Here is a 19,834-nt window from a genome sequence, read left to right as displayed (position 1 = left end):
TGGGCATGGTGGTGCGTGCCTTTGATCCTAGCACTCAGGAAGGAGAGGCAGATGGCTCTCAGTGAGTTTGAGGCCAGCCTTGTTTACAGAGTGTGTTCTAGGACAGCCAGGGCTGTAACTCATAGAACCCTGTCTCGAAAAACAAAAGTAAAAGCAAAAACCCCTTTTTGAATATTTTTTAAAGTTTCATTTATTTAAAAAAATCTCCAGCTGGGTGTGGTGGCACATGCCTTTAATCCCAGCACTCAGGAGGCAGAGACAGGCAGATAGTTGTGAGTTTGAGGCTACAAAGTGAATCCGGGACAGCCAAGGCTACATAGAGAAACCCTGTCTCAAAAAACAAAAACAAAAGTCCCCAAGCCATGTGGCTTTAGAACAGCTCTGGAGTAGAGGTCCAGCAATCAGGGGGGGACTGCTTTCTGAAAACAACAAAAAGATGCCCTGTGTCCATCTCCTGTCACTACCTCATGCTTGGAGGTGTCTGGATTTCTTTACATTTCTTCATACATATTTTTGAAAGTATTTTTTCCTTCTCCAACTCCTCCATATCTTCTCTGTCTCCCTATCCACTTTATGTTCTTATGCTTGTTTTGTTTTGGTGTTTTTGTTTTTGCTTTTTATTTTTTCGAGACAGGGTTTCTCTGTGTAGCCTTTGCTATCCTGGACTCGCTTTGTAGACCAGGCTGGCCTCGAACTCAAAGCAATCTGCCTGCCTCTGCCTCCTGAGTGCTGGGATTAAAGGCCACCACGCCCGGCTTCTTGTTTTGTTTTTTGAGATAGAGTCTCACTTTATAGACCTGACTGCCTTGGAACTCAGGTTGTAAACCAGACTAGCCTTGAACTCAGAGATCAGCCTGTCTTCTGCCTCCAGATTAAAGGAGTGTGCTTCCACACCTTGCTTGCTGTTTGTTTTTCAAGACAGGGTAGCCTGGGCTGGCCTCCAGCTTGCTATGGAACTGTGGCTTGTCTGTGAGCTGATCCTACCAAAGCTTCCTAAGTGCTGTGGGGCACCAGTTTTATTATAGTCTAGACTGACCTGGAACTCCTGAGCCTTCTGTCTCCCAAATGCTGGAATTACAGATTTTTGTTTTTGTTTTTGTTTTTGTTTTTTTTTTTTGGAGACAGGGTTTCTCTGTGTAGCCTTGGCTGTCCTGGAAATTTCTTTGTAGTCCAGGCTGGCCTCGAACTCACAGATCTGCCTGCCAGAGTACTGGGATTAAAGGCATAGGCTACCATGGCATGGCTAAATTGGCAGGGGGAGTTGTCCACATTTTTTTTAAAGACTCATTTGTTGGGAGGGAGTACACATGCCATAGTGTGACATGTGCAGGTCAGAGGATGACTTTCCAGGGTCGGTCCTTCCACCATGCTGGTTTTCTATGACTTAGGCTCTAGGGCAAGTACCTTTACCAGCTGAGCCATGGACAACCCATTTTGTTTGTTTGTTTTGAGACAAAGTTTCTCTATGTAGCCTTGGCTGTCCTGGAACTCATTCTGTAGACCAGGCTGGTCTCAAACTTACCAAGATCCACCTGCCTTTGCCTCTGGAGTGCTGGGATTAAAGGCGTATATCACCACGTAGGGCTCCCAGTTTGTTTCTTTTTTCTTTCTTTCTTTTCCTTTTTTTTTTTTTTTTCCATTACATATATACCTGCACATCAGAAGAGGGCACCAGATCTCATTATAGATGGCTGTGAGCCACCATGTGGTTGCTGGGAATTGAACTCAGGACCTTTGGAAGAGCAGCCAGTGCTCTTAACCTCTGAGCCATCTCTCCAGCCCCCAGTTTGTTTCTTAATGATGACTACAGTATGTCCAGAAATAGAGTTCTCATTTGGGGAGAGCAGAGGTATGGGAAAGATTATACTGAATGGACATCTCCCAGGTTCTGACATTCTGTGCAAACCCCTACTTGGGTGAGATAAACAATGTCTCTGCTGGGGTCCAAATGCCATATGGAGGCAAAGAAATTTTCAGAGAACTGGGTTTTCCACTGTGACTGCTGCAGTACAAATGGGCTCATGGATAATATATGAATTCTGCAAGGAAATGGAAACATCCTTCCATCTAAAACTGGTGTACCTAGAGACAAAGGTACAGTTCCTAGGGCCTCAGAAAGGCCCAACAAGAGCCCGGTGGCCCTCAGTAATGGGAGTTGCAACACCTCCTGCTTGAGCAACTCAGCACCCAGCAAAGCAATGTGGCCTCTAGGGAGGGAGGGATGGTTGTGGGTTTGTGGATTCCAGCTGCTGCAGTGCTCTGATGGACAAGATTCCATCATACCCAAAGTATCGGGGCTCCTATACAACCTCCACCCCCCTACACACACACACTGGCCCTGTAACCTTTGGGTAACAAACTCTCCTGTCCAGATCTAAGGTCCTCACCTGGGGTTTTCCATGCTGAATTCCTTAAGGTGCTGAGTCCAACCCCCACCCCAGCCTACTCTCCTTTTCCCAACTTTCTGTGCTGCTCTCTAAGACTGGTATAGACCCTCCCTGAGTATCTGCCTGGGCCTTGCCATAGCAAGCCCCTCACCAATTGCCTGGTTCTTGACAGCCTGCAGACTTGATCTGGGCCAATTTCAGGCCTAGCCCTTCACCCTTAAAAGTATCCATCCCCTGGGGCCCATCCCTGCTCCAAGAGGGGCACTTTCCCTAACCCTAGGATCCAGTTCCTAGTTTCTACCACCAGGGTGCAGCTCAACCTATGCAATTTGGAAGTGGCTCTCTGCTTAGCTTAGTCCGCTGGATGCCTGGCTTGACTGCACTTGGCAACACTCAAGTTGGGCTTTCTGGATCCCAGGGAGGACAGTACCTGGTTTCTGTGCAAAAGAGCATGAATGGATTCCCAGACTTGAACAGAGGGGTACTCCACAAACAGGGGCTTTTTGTGCTGCTAAAGTCTTAATACGTTTGAAGTGAAGAAAAGGTAAATAGGGAAAGAAATAGGCTAGAATAAGCCTCATGATGCTCACCTAAGCAGAACCTTTTCAAAAGAAGCACAAATGAACATTAATTGTGAAAAGTTTCACACCTTGCCAGGCTGCAGGTCTTACTGTCTCTGTGAAACAGGCCTGGTCTTACCTAGTGAGTTCCAGGCCCACATCATAAGACCCTCTCTGAACAAAACACAACAGAAAATAAAGTTCAGTGTCTTCAGCTATCAGGGAAAAGCAAATCAAAATTGCACTGAGATTCCATCTTTCTGAAGTGTAAATTACTGTCCTCAAATGGTCCCAGCACTCCAGATACAAGTCAGGCAGATCACTGAGTTCAAGGCCAGCCTGGTCTACAGCACAAGTTCCAGGACAGCCAGGGCTACACAGAGAATCCCTGTCTTGGAAAAAAAAAGATGTAGATAATCAAGAAAGAACAGTATGGGCTGCCACTTGTCTAGAGTGGCAGTCACTCTGCTCACGTGCTCAGGGAAAGGGCACTGAAGGAAAAACAAAAGGGAGAAGAGAGAGACAGAAAAACATAGAAAAAGATAGTAACAGGGAAACCAGGGTGGTGAGGGCCTATAGTCACAGACACTAGAGAGACCCAGGCGGGTTTCAAGCTTTCTACCAACTGACCTACCCCCAGATCTTAATGATTTTGTAAAAATGTTCATTTAAGATTTGTTATAGGCTGGGTGTGGTGGCGCACGCCTTTAATCCCAGCACTAGAGCGGCAGAGGCTAGTGGATTGCTGTGAGTTAGAGGCCAGCCTGGTCTACAAAGGGAGTCTAGGACAGCCAAGGCTACACAGAGAGACCCTGTCTCAAAAAACAAAACAAAACAAAAAAGATTTGTTATAAAATAAACACACTGAAATTTAACATCTTAATTATCTTGAGACTATAAGAGGGAAAGCCTGATTCAGAGCCCCTTATGTTCTCTATGCAGAACAGAAAACTTGTGCCCAGATGCCTTCTACCAGTTACCAGATAGGTTGGTGGCTGCTAGTCAATTCTACCCTCTCACAATGTACTTGGACATAACATTATCTTGCCCCTGTGACCTCAGTGCCAATTGATTGCCCCCGCCACTCCCCATGCTAATTACAAAGACTTGGTGATTTTCCTTTTTTTCTTTCTCCCCTCTCCCCCTCCTCCAGTGGTAGAGGGTTTGGTGAAAGGGGCAGGCGGATAGCACGCCATTAGTGAACTCCAAGAAGTCCTTGCGTGTGGTCGACATGCTATGAACAGCTTCCCCAAGCCCCTCCTCAGTTTGATTATTGATACGTTACCTATGCTTACCTAGTTGTCAAAATAGATGCTACCAAACACCAAAGGAAGCCATGGACCCGGGATGGCGGCAGGGACAAGGAGATCTCATCTTCTCTCTAGGGGTGCCAAACTCAAGGACTACTGTGTGTCCAGCTGAGCAGAACCCTTTTGAATCTACCCCTTTTTGGCCTGAGTTTATGAACACAATTCATTATAACCGTGGATCCTAAACATTGCCTTTAGCTAGTCTCTAGCGAAGTCGGGGGTGGGGCCCAAGTTCCAGCTCTCTAATTCCATCTCGCACCTGGTCACCCAGCCTCCACCCTGAAGCTACCAAGAGGTGGTCAGTCAACAGCGAATCATTAGCATATAAAAAGGTAATCATCATTTTGAATATTCCAAGGACTTTAGGAGTTACTTTCCACCAAACAGAAACAAAGACCCAAACCGTATTTTTACAATACGACAATCATAGAGTGTGATTTTAAAGCATTGAGTTGAGTGATAAGCGTTAAAACAAGTTCCCATTGTTAAAGCAACCAACACAAATGCCCATCTCCGGAGCCCTGGAACTCTTGGGTGTTTTGTTTGTATGTTTTGAAACAAGATGTCCTGTAGTGCAGGCTGTCCTCTAACTAGCTCTGCACCTGTGGATGGCTTTGCTCTGCTGCTAATCCTCCTGCCTCTAGCGCCTGGCTACTAGAATCACAGTGCAGCACGGTGACCTGACCACCCATTTGTATGATGCAAGAGTTCGTGGCGCACGCCTTTAATCCCAGCACTCGGGAGGCAGAGGCAGGCGGATCGCTGTGAGTTCGAGGCCAGCCTGGTCTACAAAGTGAGTCCAGGATGGCCAAGGCTACACAGAGAAACCTTGTCTCGAAAAACAAAACAAAACAAAAAAAAAAAAAAAAAAAAAAAAAAAAACAAGAGTTCAAGGCTGTTACACAAACCCGCCATCAACTGAGATATACCCCAAGCCCCGAAGCTTACTTTAAATTGTTTTTATCGCAATGTTCGACATGGAATCCAGTGTCTCAAGAATGCTAAGCAAGTGCTCTACCTCTGAGTTAAATCCCCAAACCTTTCCTTTTCTGCTTCAAGTCTGAACCTTACTTATCTACTGATGGACATGGGGTACTTCTCTTTGTGAGCTATTTATAATGCTGGTTTGAATAGTCAAGTATACTCATACACATCATTTTAAACTACTTTTATATCTAATTTTCTATGTGTGTGAGAGGAGAGACAGACAGAGAGACAGAGAGAGAGAGAGAGAGAGAGAGAGAGAGAGAGAGAGAGAAACTATGTATCTCTACAGAGGCCAGCCAGAGGAAGATACCCTTGAATCCCTTGGAGTTGGAGTTACAGATTGTTGTAACTCCAACATCTGTAATAGGAACTGGCCTTGGGTCCACTACAACAACTACACGAACAGAGCATGCTCTTTTTGTTTGTTTGTTTTTTGAGACAGGGTTTCTCTGTGTAGCCTTGGCTGTCCTGGACTCACTTTGTAGACCAGGCTGGCTTCGAACTCACAGAGATTCATCTGCTTCTGCCTCCCTGAGTGCTGGGATTATAGGTGTGTGCCACCACCATCCAGCTTCTTTCTTTTTTTAATTTTTTTTTAACTTTTAATTTTCTATTTTATTTTATTTATTTATTTATTTTGGTTTTTCGAGACAAGGTTTCTCCGTGTAGCACTGGCTGTCCTGGTCTCCCTTTGTAGACCAGGCTGGCCTCAAACTCACAGCGATCTACCTGCTCTGCCTCCCGAGTGCTGGGATTAAAGGCATGCATCACCACGCCCGGCTTGAAAGGGTTTTTACCAAAAAGTATGTATTTGTTTCATCAAAGGTTTATGAAATGTGTCTTCATGTGTTCAGAGTTTGTTTTTTTTTTTTTTGTTTTTTTTGGTTTTTTGAGACAGGGTTTCTCTGTGTAGCCTTGGCCATCATGGACTCGCTTTGTAGACCAGGCTGGCCTCGAACTCACAGCGATCCGCCTGCCTCTGCCTCCCGAGTGCTGGGATTAAAGGCGTGCGCCACCACGCCCGGCTTTGTGTTCAGAGTTTTTAAAAAAATATTTTAATGATGTTTTTTAAAAAACAGCACTTTATTGAGTGTACTGCAAGAAAGCCATGGTTTCTGCAGTAACTAGAGCACCACCTGCAGTTTAATGGAGTTTTTTTTGTTTGTTTTTATTTTTTGGGTTTTTTGTTTTTTTAGTTTAATGGAGTTTTAACATTTTTCTCACAGGGGATCATTTATACTAGGTTTTTTATTTATTATTATTTTTTTAGACAGGGTTTCTCTGTGTGGCCCTGGCTGTTCTGGAACTCATTCTGTAGACCAGGCTGGCCTGGAATTCACAAGCGATCTGGCTGCCTCTGGGATTAAAAGTGTGCACCACAAGCCGGCCTCGAACTCAGGGATCAGCCTGCCTCTGACTCCCAAGTGCTGGAATTACAGGTGTGTACCAATGTGCCCAGCTATTTTTTAAAAAAAGATTTATTTTATTATTATGTATACATTGTTGTCTGCTTGTTCACCTGCAGGCTAGAAGAGGGCACCAGGTTACATTATAGATGGTTGTGAGCCACCATGTGGTTGCTGGGAATTGAACTCAGGACCTTTGGAAGAGCAGGTGGTGCTCTTAACCACTGAGCCATCTCTCCAGCCCCAACTGTGCCCAGCTATTTGTGTGTTTATGTTAGGTCAGAACCTGCTTTGTGCTGGGTACAGCGTTTTTGTTTGCTGGTTGGTTGGTTTTTTGAGACAGGGTTTCTCTGTGTAGCCTTGGCTGTCCTGGACTCGCTGTGTAGACCAGGCTGGCCTCGAACTCACAGAGATCCGCCTGCCTCTGCCTCCCAAATCCTGGGATTAAAGGCCTGTGCCACTACGCCCAGCTGTGTTTTAGATTTTTAATTCTAGCACTTAGGAAACAGAGACAAGCAAAGCTCTGTGAGCTTGAGGTCAGCCTGGACTATATAGTGAGTTTCTGGGCTATATAGAGAAACTATGACCAAAAAAAAAAAAAAAAAGAGCCTATTTTGTAGATGAGATGCTTAGATGAAATCCAGGGCTTTGCAAACGCTAGGCATAAGCTCTACCAAGGGAAGTACAGCCCTACTACCCCTAGATGTAGCCCAGACAGGCCTTGAACTTTAGATCCTTCTCCCTCAGCCTCTCAAGGGGCTAGGATGATAGGCCTGAGCCACCAGGTTGGGCCTTTTCAGCCTTTCGTTGTGTCATTAAAAACAAACTTGGGCTGGAGAGATAGCTCAGAGGTTAAGAGCACTGGCTGCTCTTCCAAAGGTCATGAGTTCAATTCCCAGCAACCACATGGTGGTTCACAACCACCTATAACGAGATCTTCTGGCATGCAGGTGTACATGGAGGCAGAACACTGTATACGTAATAAATAAATATTAAAAAAAAATAAGCCGGGCGTGGTAGCGCACGCCTGTAATCCCAGCACTTGGGAGGCAGAGGCAGGCGGATTTCTGTGAGTTTGAGGCCAGCCTGGTCTACAAAGTGAGTCCCGGACAGACAAGGTTACACAGATAAACCCTATCTGGACGGGCGGGCACACACACACACACACACACACACACACACACACTGTATACTCTTGGACTGATGACATGGCTTACTGGGTACAAGCACTTGTGGAAAGAAAACACCAACTCCTGAAAACTGTACTTTCATTTCCACAGGTATGCTGTGGCAATTGTGCACCCCCCCACACACACAAATAAGTTTGTTTTTATTTATTTTATTTTATTTTTTTATGGTTTTTTGAGACAGGGTTTCTCTGTGTAGCTCAGAGTATATAATTTTTAAGTGGCTTGAAATTATTTCTGGCTGGGCACAGTGGCACACGCCGGTAATCACACCACTCAGGGAGACAGAGGCGGGCGGATCTCTGTGGTTTTGAGGCCAGCCTGGTCTACAAAACGAGTCCGAGACAGCCAAGGCTACACAGAGAAACCCTGTCTCTAATCCCCTCCCCCAAAAAATAATTATTTCTGGGACAATATATGGAGATAAATCCACATATGTATTTATGGGAAAACAAGTAAGTACAGCTAGCAAATTGAAACAGGAAGACGTGAGAGGTTAAAGGGGAGATTGTTAGAATCAAGGAGAGACAGATGGGGAAAGGAAGATAGCGCTGAGGGCACATGAGGCCAAAAATTAACACAGCTATGGAGAGGTGAAGGTACTGACGAAGAGGGAAGAGAATGGAAAGGAACATTTAGTGAGCTCCTATTTAATATCCCTCCTATAGAACTTTAAATGTCATTTTGAGGTTGCAGTTGCTAGGTAATAACTTTATCTGGGCCCGAGGCTAATTCATAGCAATATGAACTGGACCGTCCATGGCCATGTCACCTGGATTCGTTTCTCTGAGAACATCATGGTCCACAGCATGCAGCCAGTACTTGTTTATCCATCAAACAGAGTATAGTCTGTTGTCTCCCCAAGGACAGAGACCAGATCCTTATTTCAGCCCACTGAGTCAATTTTCCTTGTCTGTCTGGTAATTCATCAGCAAGGTCTATTGCCCTAGCAACTGCCCTTCAACTGCCATGGCAACCACCAGTGCAGACTTCTGTTCTCCACTTTGCCCCTTGGACATCTCCATGGAGATGCGCAGGATGAAGAGACTCCAAAGCCCCAATTCTGCGCCTGCGTAGAGTGACAGGAGGGGGGTGAACTGGAGGGGGCCAGGCTCTTGGATGTACGCAGCCGCAGAGCACCGCGGCTGTGCCTAATAGCCCAAGCGCTGCGCACTTGACAGCCAGTCCGCCCGTCCGGAGCCCGGCTCGTTGGGGCAGCATGGCGGGGTCGCCACTGCTCTGCGGGCCGAGGGCCGGGGGCGTAGGCCTTTTGGTGCTGCTGCTCTTGGGTCTTCTGCGGCTGCCCCCGACCCTGTCAGCGAGGCCCGTAAAGGTGCGACCTCAGTCAGCAGGGGGTGGGGGTGGGGTGAGGGGGAAGATGGTGGAAGTGTTAATGAGGCATTCTCGCCTTTATGCACATAGAGATTGGCAAGGGTGGCCTGGGCTGCAGGTGACAACCACCCCCCCCCCCCGCGCGCGCGCACAGGCCAGGTGTAGTTTCAGGGTGTGAGGGTGCTGTTGCTCAGGGCTCAGCCAGCAGACGCACCCTGCCCATCCATGGCTCAGCATCGGGGCCTGGTCTGACCTCGATCCGCGGGTGGCCGGTGCGCTGTTCATGGCGTTAGGGTATTATTCAGAAAAAGCCTGTGATGTGATGACCAAGGTGTATAGGTATTGTGTTCTTTCAGTGTGTGTCCTTTGCTTTGACTGCCCCTGAGCGCCCTGCCCTGCAATACTGGAGATGCTTCTGTTTGACGTTTTGTGTAACTGGTTGCTTTCTCGGTGATACCATGTGTATATTTGTGAACCCTTATGTGTGGTGACGTAGTAAATGGGCGTATCTTTCTGTGTACTTATGTGTTTCTGTGTTCGTTAGTTTTCATTTTGGAAGGAGGGGTCCTTGTCCCCCGGGGTACATATTTCATGATGGCTTGGGTAGACTGAGTGCTTGGGTTTTTCTATGTCCATTCACGAGACAGTTTCCTTTTTGCTCCTTTGTGGAGCTGTGTCATTGCAGGGAAAGAAGCCATGATGTCTCTGTTCTGCATTGTGCTTTTAAGGATGATGTGTGTCCTTGCACCTGGGTGGCTCAGACAGTGTAACTGCAGATCATTTCTCCCACGAGGAGTGTTGCACACAGGCATGAAAAAAAAAAAAAAAAAAAAGACCATTTAGTTCCTTGCACTGGACTTGGCAGTATTGGGTTACATGTGTGACATTTCAAGGGTGGTGTGTGTGTGTGTGTAGAGGGGATTGCTGGTGAGTGAGTTCCCTAGGGGCTGAGGATGGCGGATGCTGACCGAGGTGGATGCTACCTCTTCAAAGCTGTCTAAATAACAGAGGATTTAAAAAAAAAATAAATATTTAACATGGAACAATCTATTTAACATATATAGAATAACTATATAAGATTAATTTATACAGAATAATAGTAAAGTAAATCGCCTTAGTATAGCCACGCCTCAGCTTTAGAAATAAAGTATGGCCGATAATAGGAATTAATAGGAATCCCTGGATAGCCTCACCCCCTCCATGGATATTACTTTGTATTTTCTACCCATTGATCCCTTACTTTTATTTGCAGCTTCTCTTTTTTTTTTTTTTTTTTTTTTTTTTTTTTTTTTTTGGTTTTTCGAGACAGGGTTTCTCTGTGTAGCCTTGGCTGTCCTGGACTCACTTTGTAGACCAGGCTGGTCTCGAACTCACAGCGATCCGCCTGCCTCTGCCTCCCCGAGTGCTAGGATTAAAGGCGTGCGCTACCACGCCCGGCTTGCAGCTTCTCTTTAAACCATCTATTGTTTAGCCTCTCCTGCTTTGGGAACATCATAGAAATGGACTCAAGCTAGGCACCTGCTTTCTGATGGTCACTAGGGGTCACTAAGAAGTCCTTGGTGTTTGGTAGCCTCAGGCCATCTGCAGTGGGATTCTAGAATTTGCCTTTGTGTGTGTGTGTGGGGGGGGGTGCATGTGTCTTTGAACCTAGGCTTTTCTGCATGCTAGCCCCCCCCCCAATCTGCTTTGGTGGGAGATTCATCTATATTGAAGGGTATGGTTGTAGTTCATTTATTGGTGCACAATATCATGAGGATACTAGTGTGTCACTTGATTTCTAGGGCATTCTTTCTTTTATTTCCCCTACTTTGTATTTTTATTTTTGGTTTTTCGAGATACGGTTTCTCTGTGCAGCCTGAGCTGTCCTGGGCTCACTTAGTAGACCAGGTTGGCCTTGAACTCACAGTGATCCACCTGCCTCTGCCTCCAGAGTGCTAGGATTAAAGGCGTGCGTCACCACACCTGGCTTATTCCCCTACTTTTATGCTATTATAAAATTCTACTGTGACGGTTCAATAATTTATGTCCAGTAGGCTATGAGTGTAACACCCTAGGAATGGATCATAAAACCCATTCTTCTTTTGAGACAAGGGCAGTTTCCCTTTCAAAATGATTTTTGCAATTTTCTTCTTTGGTTTCATTTCTTGAGACAGGGTTTCTCTGTGTATCCCAGGTTGTCCTGGAACTTGTTTTGTAGATCACGCTGGCCTCGAACTTGGGGATTTGCCTCCCAAGTGCTGGGATTTTAAAGGCACACACCACCACGCCCGGCTTACTTTTGCAAATTTAATTTCCAATCAAAATGTTATTGTTTTATTCCAAACCTGGCACCACCGCCACCACCACCCCATAAAAGAAAGAAGAGAAAAGAAACAGTAACGACCTGGCATCTAGAGGACTCAAGACAAATTCGGAGTGATCAAGGCATCACTGAGGTTGTGTGGATCCTTAGAGGTGTTTAGTGGGCTGAAGTGCCCTTGAAGATATTAGGGGTTTCCTTGAGCCTTAGAGACGATAGGAATTTTGGAGGAGGCCCAGTGAATGTAGTGGTCGTTTAAAATCTGTGGAGCCCCACCCATAGTTAGCCTTGCTGGCTAGAGGGACGATAACGATATTTTCGCCCCCCCCCTTAATCTTCACGCAGGAGACCCGCAGTCTGAGCGCAGCATCGGCGCCCTTGGCTGAGACAGGCACTCCCCGCCGCTTGCGTCGGGCGGTGCCCCGAGGAGAGGCGGCGGGCGCGGTGCAGGAGCTGGCGCGGGCGCTGGCGCACCTGCTGGAAGCCGAGAGACAGGAACGCGCGCGTGCAGAGGCGCAGGAGGCAGAAGACCAGCAGGCGCGGGTCCTGGCTCAGCTGCTGCGCGTCTGGGGCTCCCCGCGTGCCTCGGAGCCGCCCTTGGCCCCAGACGACGACCCGGACGCTCCCGCCGCACAGCTCGCACGTGCTCTGCTCCGCGCTCGCCTAGACCCCGCCGCCCTCGCTGCCCAGCTTGTCCCCGCGCCTGCCGCTGCACTGCGACCCCGGCCCCCAGTGTATGACGATGGCCCCACCGGCCCGGATGTTGAGGACACCGGCGACGAGACTCCTGATGTGGACCCGGAGCTGCTGAGGTGGGTGGGGGTGGAGGCCGGGTGGGGGGAGGGGAGGAAGAGAGGAGGGCTGCAGGTCCTGCTTTGTGCGCTGGGGACGAGATCACCAAAGCGCTGTGCTAGAGTCTGAGTATAGAGGTCCTGGGTCCCAGGTACAGGGGACAGACGCCCATAGACCCTTAACTGGTGGGACAATGCAGGACCAGAGCTCCCCCGGGTGGATTGGTTTCTGCAGGGAGTGGTCCTTGGAGAAGGTAGTTTCTGGAATGGAAGGCTGGGACCTCTGACTTCCTCTGAAAGCAGTGCTGAGTCCTGCATACTTGAGTGGGACTTGCAAACAGTATAGAGGTAGAAAGTTGTGTTGTCTGGGTTCTGAACCACAGTGGTTCACAGTGGTTCTGTGAGTAGTGCTCACAGAATTCCGCTTTATTTTGCAGGTACTTGCTGGGGCGAATCCTCACCGGAAGTTCGGAGCCAGAGGCTGCTGCGGCCCCGCGCCGCCTCCGCCGGGCTGCCGACCAGGATGTGGGTCCCGAGGTGCCTCCGGAGAGTGTGCTGGGGGCGCTGCTGCGTGTCAAACGCCTGGAGAACCCCTCGCCCCAGGCACCAGCACGCCGTCTCCTGCCTCCCTGAGCGCTGCTGCATCTTGCACGCCCTGGAACCCAGGAGCGCACCCGCAACCCTGACTTCCTGCCAGCACGTCTACAGCTGCTAACCCCGGCAACCCCGAGATTCCTATCCCCCTAACCCTCAATAAATGCGATCTATAGCAGATGTTTGTCTGAATGGCTTGTACTAGGTGCGAGTGGGCTGGGTGATAGGGGTAGTGGCTGTCTTTGGAGGACGTCACAGTACCTATTTGGGTCCTATACTGACATGGAATGCATGCCTGCCTACTCCGTGCTTTCTTCACTGGCAAAGGCACTGGCATTGCAGTACTCACCAGGTTCCTGCGCTATTCTTCTTGGGTTCACTTAGTGGGTTTCCCTGGAAGGCTCTGAGGTCACTTTCAGCATCTGCCAGGGGTCCACAGTACAGACCAAGGAGCTATGGCTACGCGTGTTGTGCAGGCTGTAGGTGGATCACATCTGCTGCAGCTGGTCCAGACATGTAGGGCAGCATCAACTGCCAAGCACTGATCACACAGAGGGCCCTGACTACTCAGGCCAACTGTGATCTTTGCACTATTTGTTTTGTCCTTGATATGTGCAAATTTTTGCACAAATGTCACTTCATATGGCTTTTCTTTCTGTCTTTTCTTTTTGGTTTTTCAAGACAGGGTTTCTCTCTGTAGCCTTGGCTGCCCTGGACTTTACTTGTAGACCAGGCTGGCCTCGAATTCACAGAGATCAGCCTGCCGCTGCCTCTGCAGGCATGCACCACCTCACCCAGCTTCATATGGCTTTCCTTAACTTTCCTTTCACTGGCTTCTGTTGTACAAGGATGGAGGTTTTGTTTTGTTTTGCTTTGTTTTTTAGACAAAGTTTCTCTGCATAGCCCTGGCTGTCCTGGAACTCACTCTGTAGACCAGGCTGGCCTGGAACTCTGAGATCTGCCTGCCTGTTTCCCAAGTGCTGGTATTAAAGGTGTGTGCCATCACACTGGCTCTTTCTTTCTTTTATATTCTTAACTGCTAAGTCTTTAACTTTGTTTTGTTTCCTTTTTTGAGAAAGAATCTCACTATGTAGACAAGGCTGGCTTCAAACTCAAGAGAGATCTGCCTGCCTCTGCCTCTCGAGTGCTGGGATTACAGGTGTGTGCCACTCAGATGCTCAGGTCCCCAAAATTCCTTGAATGAAAAATTTTCATAACTCAATAAACATTCTCCCACCCACACAACACTTAGTAGGAAAGCTGGGTGTAGTGTACACCTCCATAATATCAGCATTTGAAGGTGGTAACTAAAAGATGAAACAGGTTCAATCCCAGCCTGGGCTACATAAGACCCTGTCTCAAAACAAAGCGAACAAAACTTGGCATGGTGGCACGTCTCTTTTATTCCAGGACTCAGGAATTTAGAATTTAGGAGGCAGATGTCTGAGTTCCAGCCAGGGCTGCATAGTAAGAACCTGTCTCAAAAAAAAAAAAAAAAAAAAAAAAAAAGTAGTGCTGACGTACACCTTTGATTCCAGCACTTGGGAGACAGAGCAGGTGGATTGCTGTGAGTTTAAGAGTTCAAGGCCAGCGAAGGCTACGCAGAGAAACCCTGTCTCAGACAAAAAGAAAGCAAGCAAAACAGGCTTAGTATGGAGGCAGCTTTGAATCCTGAGATCATTTAATTTTGCATAGAGCTTCATAGAACATAATCAATGCTGGACACCCCATATAACCGCCTAAGTCCTCACCCAATGACAATAAGAAGTGTCCATGGTAACTTACTTGATCGGGCAGGGGGAAATCTTATGCCAAGACAATTGTCACCTTGCCATGACATGAGAGAAAGGTCAATGGGCTTGACTCTAATCTTCAGGCTACAGAGCAGCCACAGCCACACACGGCATTGTGGCTTCGCTTCTTCTCCCTGCTTGGCTCAGCCACAGCCTCCTGGGCCTTCTGAATCTCATGGACAAGCAGAGCAAAAGCTTCCTCTACACCTTGCCGCGTCTTGGCCGAGGTCTTCACTAAGGGGGCTCCCCACTGGTGAGCAAGGATAGCTGCAGCACCATGAGCATCCCCAGCGGTGGTCACCAGGTCACACTTGTTGCCTACTAGTACCAGAGGCTGCTTGTGGTGAGGGCTCCAGGTGGACCAGATCTGCTGCAGCCGCTCCAGAGACGAGGGGTCATCAAGAGCAAAGACACCCAGCACGCCGTCACCAGCTGCCAAGCACTGGTCACGCAGGGCCCGGTGGATATCCTGCCCCGCTGTGTCCAGCACATTCAGAATGTAACACCCGTTGTCCAGTGCCACTTTCTTCCAGTATGAATCCTGGATGGTGGGGTCATGGTCTTTCACGAAGCAGTGGTGGGTCATCTGGATGGTGAGAGCACTCTTACCAACACCGCTGGCACCCACCACCACTGCCTTGTACTCAGGTAGCTGCCTGCCAGCATCTTTGCATTGTGCCCAAGCCTCGTGGCTTTCCTCTGGGGATCTGGTGCATGGTGTGTTGGGGCTCAGGTCCAAGATGCTAGACTTGGTTGGCAACGCCATTCCCCAACAGCTCAAGGAAGAGATGTGAACAGTAGGTGCTGAGAGCGAGAAGACAATGACAAATCAGCTGAGACTGGTTGGAAGGCAGGAGAGCCCCAGGTGTCATAGAATCAGCATTAAGTATATACTACACTGTTTTCTCTTTATTGCAGGGAATGGGGTGAGGCATGGTCTTAACATGTAGCTCTGGCTAGTTTGGAATTTGTCCTATAGGTCAGGCTGACCTCAAAGTTTCAGCAATCCTCCTGCTTCTGCCTTCCCAGCACTAGAATTACAGGTGCAAGCCACCATGCACAGCTACCCTCTTTTTTTTTTTTTTTTTTTTTCTTTTAAAGATAGAAGGCAGAACTTTTCTTTTAACAAGCCTGGGGGTCAAACCCACAGCCTCTATCATTCAGCTATTCTTTCGACACCAAGCAGGGATAGCTCTTTCACTCACTCACTCACTCACACACACACACACACACACACACACACACATACACACGCGTGTGTGTGTGTGCATGTGATTTAAAAATTATATATAACTTCTAAATTGCATTTATTTTGTACATGAGAGTGTTAGATTGGGGTGGATGGAGGCGACTTAATTCTTCCAGGGGTGGGGTTGTGCATTTGTATGGAGGTCAAAGGGAGTCAGGTTTGGTGGTAATTGCCTTTCTCTCTGAGCCATCTTGCTTGCCCTGAAAGTTTTCAAGTACTCCCACTGATATCCATGGAGTTGTGTAGCCGTCACTATAGTTGAATTTGGGAACGTGTTACAGTTTGTGGACATATTTATCTCCTGGAAAGGAATCTCTACGTTCCTTAGCCGTCGTTCTCCACTGCACAAGGAGAGTAGGATTTGGTTGTCTTTGAACTCCAGCTTGGCACAGGAGTGCCTCCCTGGTGGTGGACTGCTTGGAACTCTCCCATCCACGGGGTTTATGTTTGAAAAGAACACCATACTGTAGAAAGATAGTAAACCAAGGCTGGGATCTATAGTTCAGTTGGTATAGGGCTTGTTTAGCATTCATGGAGCTCTGAGTTCAAGTCTCAGCACCTCATTACAAACAACAGCCTGGTAGGGCTGGAGAGATGGCTCAGAGGTTAAGAGCACTGTCTGTTCTTCCAAAGGTCCTGAGTTCAATTCCCAGCAACCACATGGTGGCTCACAATCATCTATAATGAGATCTGGTGCCCTCTTCTGGTGTGCAGGTGGACATGCAGACTGTATATAATAATAAATAAACAAATCTTAAAAATAAAACAGCCTGGTGGTTCACATCTATAATTCCAGGATTTCGGGAGCTGGCGCAAAGAGCAGAAATAAAGGAAGCCAGATCCTATTTAAAAAAAGAAAAGAAAGAAAGAAAGAAAAGAAAAAGAAGAAAAGAGAAGAGAAAGAAAGAGAAAAAAGAAAAACCTAACACAAACCAAATTGTAGTCTAGTAACCACCCTCCTGTGAGCAGGGGCTGGACATACAGATGCACAAGAAGCAAAACAAAACTGGGGGTGTGGCTCAGTTGGTAGAAAGGTAATCTAGCATGCAAGAAGGCCTCATCTTAGTCCTCAGTACCATATAAAATCAGGCACAGCACCAGCAAGCTGTCAGTGGGCTGGGACCCATGGTCACTCACAGGTTTATCTGAATGCCTGGGAAGCAAAAGTAGGTGAGTCTCAGTGAGTTCCAGGCCAGCTGGGGCTGCATACTGAGACCCCCAACTCAAAAAAACCAAAATCACTACAACTAAAACCTCAAAACAACAGCCACCCCTCCCCCCAAAAAAACTTTTTTTTTCTTTTGTTGTTTTGTTTTGTTTTTTTCAAGACAGGCTTTCTCTGTGTAGCCTTGGCTGGCCTGGACTCCCTTTGTAGACCAGGCTGGCCTCGAACTCACATCCATCTGCCTGGCTCTGCCTGGCAAGTGCAGCGATTAAAGGCGTGCGCCACCACGCCTTTAAACAAAACAATCTTAACTGCTGTAAACTGAACATCACTTTCTACATTTTGTTATATTCCGCATGGTTGACCATAATCTCCATTGTTTGGCACCAGATAACAAGTTGTTATTGTTAGGTAGTTTATTATTTAATCTTAGCTTAAATTAAAACAACAACAACAAAAAATCTTCCTGTATGCCAAGCATTGCAATTTAGCACAGAGCAAAACAGGCTACTCCAGGGGCCTTAAGAGAGATTCTGGTGAAAAGAGAGACAATAAGTATGATAAGTAAGGAAATTATCTTGCATAGTAGAAGAGGTTAGGCACACAGCAGGTGCTTAATTTGTGTTAGCCAGTAAAAGCAAGTCATTAACTCAGTGAATGCACCTCCATGTCCTGTTGGGGAAGCACTTTCCGAGTGTGTTACCAGAATGGTGCTCGCCACACTTTTCCCTAGAAACAGGGAGGAGTGGCAGTTGGCGAGCAGGTAGTGGGGTCCAGGACTCCCTAGCAGATTTTGTAGAGTTTTGGGTAGTGAGATGTGGTGGGGGTTGGGGGAAGGTCTCAGGTGGAGGGAATCTTTTAAAAAGGCTACTGAAAGTGCTTGGCCACATCGGGGTACAGAAGGGTGAGAAGAAAAGTGAACAGAGAACAGAGGTTTGGAGTATCTCAGTGTTTGGGGACACAGAGTGGGAAACAGTCTGTGGAGGCTGGGATCAGAGAAAGGACCAGGATGACCTCAGTGCGGGTAGTAAAGAATCCAGGGGCCGGTGGGAGGTGGGGGTGGGGTGGGAGGTGGCAGCAGAGCAGGTGGAAAGGAGAGGTCAGCTTCAGATATATTCTGTAGGAAGAACCGAACAGCTTCCTTTCAAAGATGAAAAGACAAGGAATCAGGAAAGAATGACTCTTAAATTTGGGGCTAGAGCAACTACAAATCTGGGGGTGCTATGATTGGCGGAGGGGATAAACAAGAGAAGGGCGCTTCCCTAAGATCCCAGTAGGAGCCTGGGAGAAGCCAAGTGAGCCTCCCCCCATATGGCTACACGCAACCTGAACTTTGTGACACCCCAGGAAGGCTGGGGTTATAGTGTCTTCTCTTAACAGGGAACAGAGAAGGGACTGGCTCCGGGAGGGGACGGTAGAGACGCTGCAGAACTGCACCTCGGCTTTCTGCTCAAGTTACAGAGCCCCTTATGGCATAGAGTGCTGCCGCAGCATCCCCTAAGAGGTCTGGGTACCTTGTGGTTTTGAGTCGCTTTTGGATTTGAGCAGCTTGAATCAGTCTTCTGGACTCGCCTAGGAATCCAAGAGCCCCAGGAAGGCAAGCAGAAGCAGGCTGGGCACATAGGGTCAAAGAGAAAAGGAAGGGTACAGAGTCACTCCAAATAAGAGACTTGGTGGCTCCCTTCTCAGGGTTAGTTTGGACAATTCGCCTGGTCTCTGCGCTCTTCCGTGTCAGAGTCAGGTGAGGTGTGAAGCTCTGGACTGGGGAAGGATGATCCTAATCTCTCCCTGTGCTACAACTTCGGACTCAATTTAGACCTGTTACCCTGTGCTCCTTTCTCCTGCCACCCCGAGAAACAGTCCCGCTTTCCGCTTAGCATGCAGCCAAGTAAAGTGAGTGCGAGGCTCACTCCCCGCAACAAGGCAAGGACAGGGAAGGGGCCCCTGGAAGCCCCATACCGAGAAAGATGTCTGGGCTAGGAATACCAGAACCCTGCTTACCTGTGTCCCCAGGAGTGGCGGTCCACTGAGGGGCGGCAGGCGGCTTTGACTGGACAGTCTAGGGGTTAGGATGCTCCCTACCCCCAGCGGGCAGGCGGAGGGCGGAGATGTGGGCTTAACCCCCTCCCACCTGCCCGACCCCTGACCCCCTGCCTTTCCCCTCAGCCCATCGCACAATGTGGAGAGCAAATGTGGGCGGTACCTCCACCTGCCCCTCTCTACACAGCACACCCCCCTCTGGCCAGCCCCTCCCTCCTCTGGACTGGTTCAGCATGGGCCATTTGTGTGTGTGTGTGTGTGTGTGTGTAGCAGCGCTGTGTCAGGATTTGACCTGAAAGATCACATTTTGGAAACCATTTTGTGTTTCTTTTAATCCAGGGAACTTCCCCAACTTCAGCTGGGTTTATGGATAGCTATTGGGTAGGTTCTGTGTGTCCTGAAGGGAAACAGTTGCAGAGGAAGGGCTGTTTCATGAGGACAAGAAAACAAAAAACAAAAACAAAAACTCCGGTCTGAGGCATAAATGCAAATTATAACTCCTTCGGACTCTCTTGCAGCTATGACAATCACAGGCTAGAATTCTGAGCAATGAAATGCAAGGTGGGGCATTTGTGATGCTTTCTCAGTGGGAGTGAACTGGGTTGAAACCTAGCTCAGTTGGTAGTGGTGGCTAGAGATGTAGGCACTGCCTAAAATGTATGAAGTTGCACCCTCCTGTAATCCCAGCATTAGGGAGGTAGAAGCAGAAGGATCAAAAGTACAAGTTAGGACTG

The 19,834-nt window shown here is 48.0% G+C and overlaps 2 protein-coding genes across 2 annotated transcripts; one reads left to right on the top strand and one right to left on the bottom strand.

Annotated features, from left to right (window-relative positions):
• Positions 1-8,947: 8,947 nt before the first annotated feature.
• On the top strand, positions 8,948-13,031 carry Pcsk1n (proprotein convertase subtilisin/kexin type 1 inhibitor). Its single transcript, XM_051142143.1, has 3 exons — positions 8,948-9,170; positions 11,814-12,280; positions 12,697-13,031. The coding sequence occupies exons 1-3, from the start codon at positions 9,057-9,059 to the stop codon at positions 12,890-12,892; spliced, it is 777 nt and encodes a 258-aa protein (XP_050998100.1). The 5' UTR covers positions 8,948-9,056; the 3' UTR covers positions 12,893-13,031.
• A 1,694-nt stretch (positions 13,032-14,725) lies between these two features.
• Positions 14,726-15,412, bottom strand: Eras (ES cell expressed Ras). The gene has a single exon (XM_051141651.1). It carries the CDS (start codon positions 15,410-15,412, stop codon positions 14,726-14,728), a length of 687 nt encoding a protein of 228 aa, XP_050997608.1.
• Positions 15,413-19,834: the final 4,422 nt, after the last annotated feature.

This window comes from Acomys russatus, chromosome X (genome assembly GCF_903995435.1).
Source record: "Acomys russatus chromosome X, mAcoRus1.1, whole genome shotgun sequence".
Lineage (NCBI taxonomy): Eukaryota > Metazoa > Chordata > Mammalia > Rodentia > Muridae > Acomys > Acomys russatus.
The sequence above is the reverse complement of the archived record's forward strand: the minus strand, read 5'-3'. Positions and strand labels throughout refer to the sequence as shown.

Bases quoted from the DNA above. Each gene is read 5' to 3' on its own strand.
- Eras (XM_051141651.1), bottom strand. From the start codon at position 15,412: ATGGCGTTGCCAACCAAGTCTAGCATCTTGGACCTGAGCCCCAACACA.
- Pcsk1n (XM_051142143.1), top strand. From the start codon at position 9,057: ATGGCGGGGTCGCCACTGCTCTGCGGGCCGAGGGCCGGGGGCGTAGGC. The intron at 9,171-11,813 runs GTGCGACCTCAG...ATCTTCACGCAG, and splicing joins TGTCAGCGAGGCCCGTAAAG to GAGACCCGCAGTCTGAGCGC. The intron at 12,281-12,696 runs GTGGGTGGGGGT...TTTATTTTGCAG, and splicing joins GTGGACCCGGAGCTGCTGAG to GTACTTGCTGGGGCGAATCC.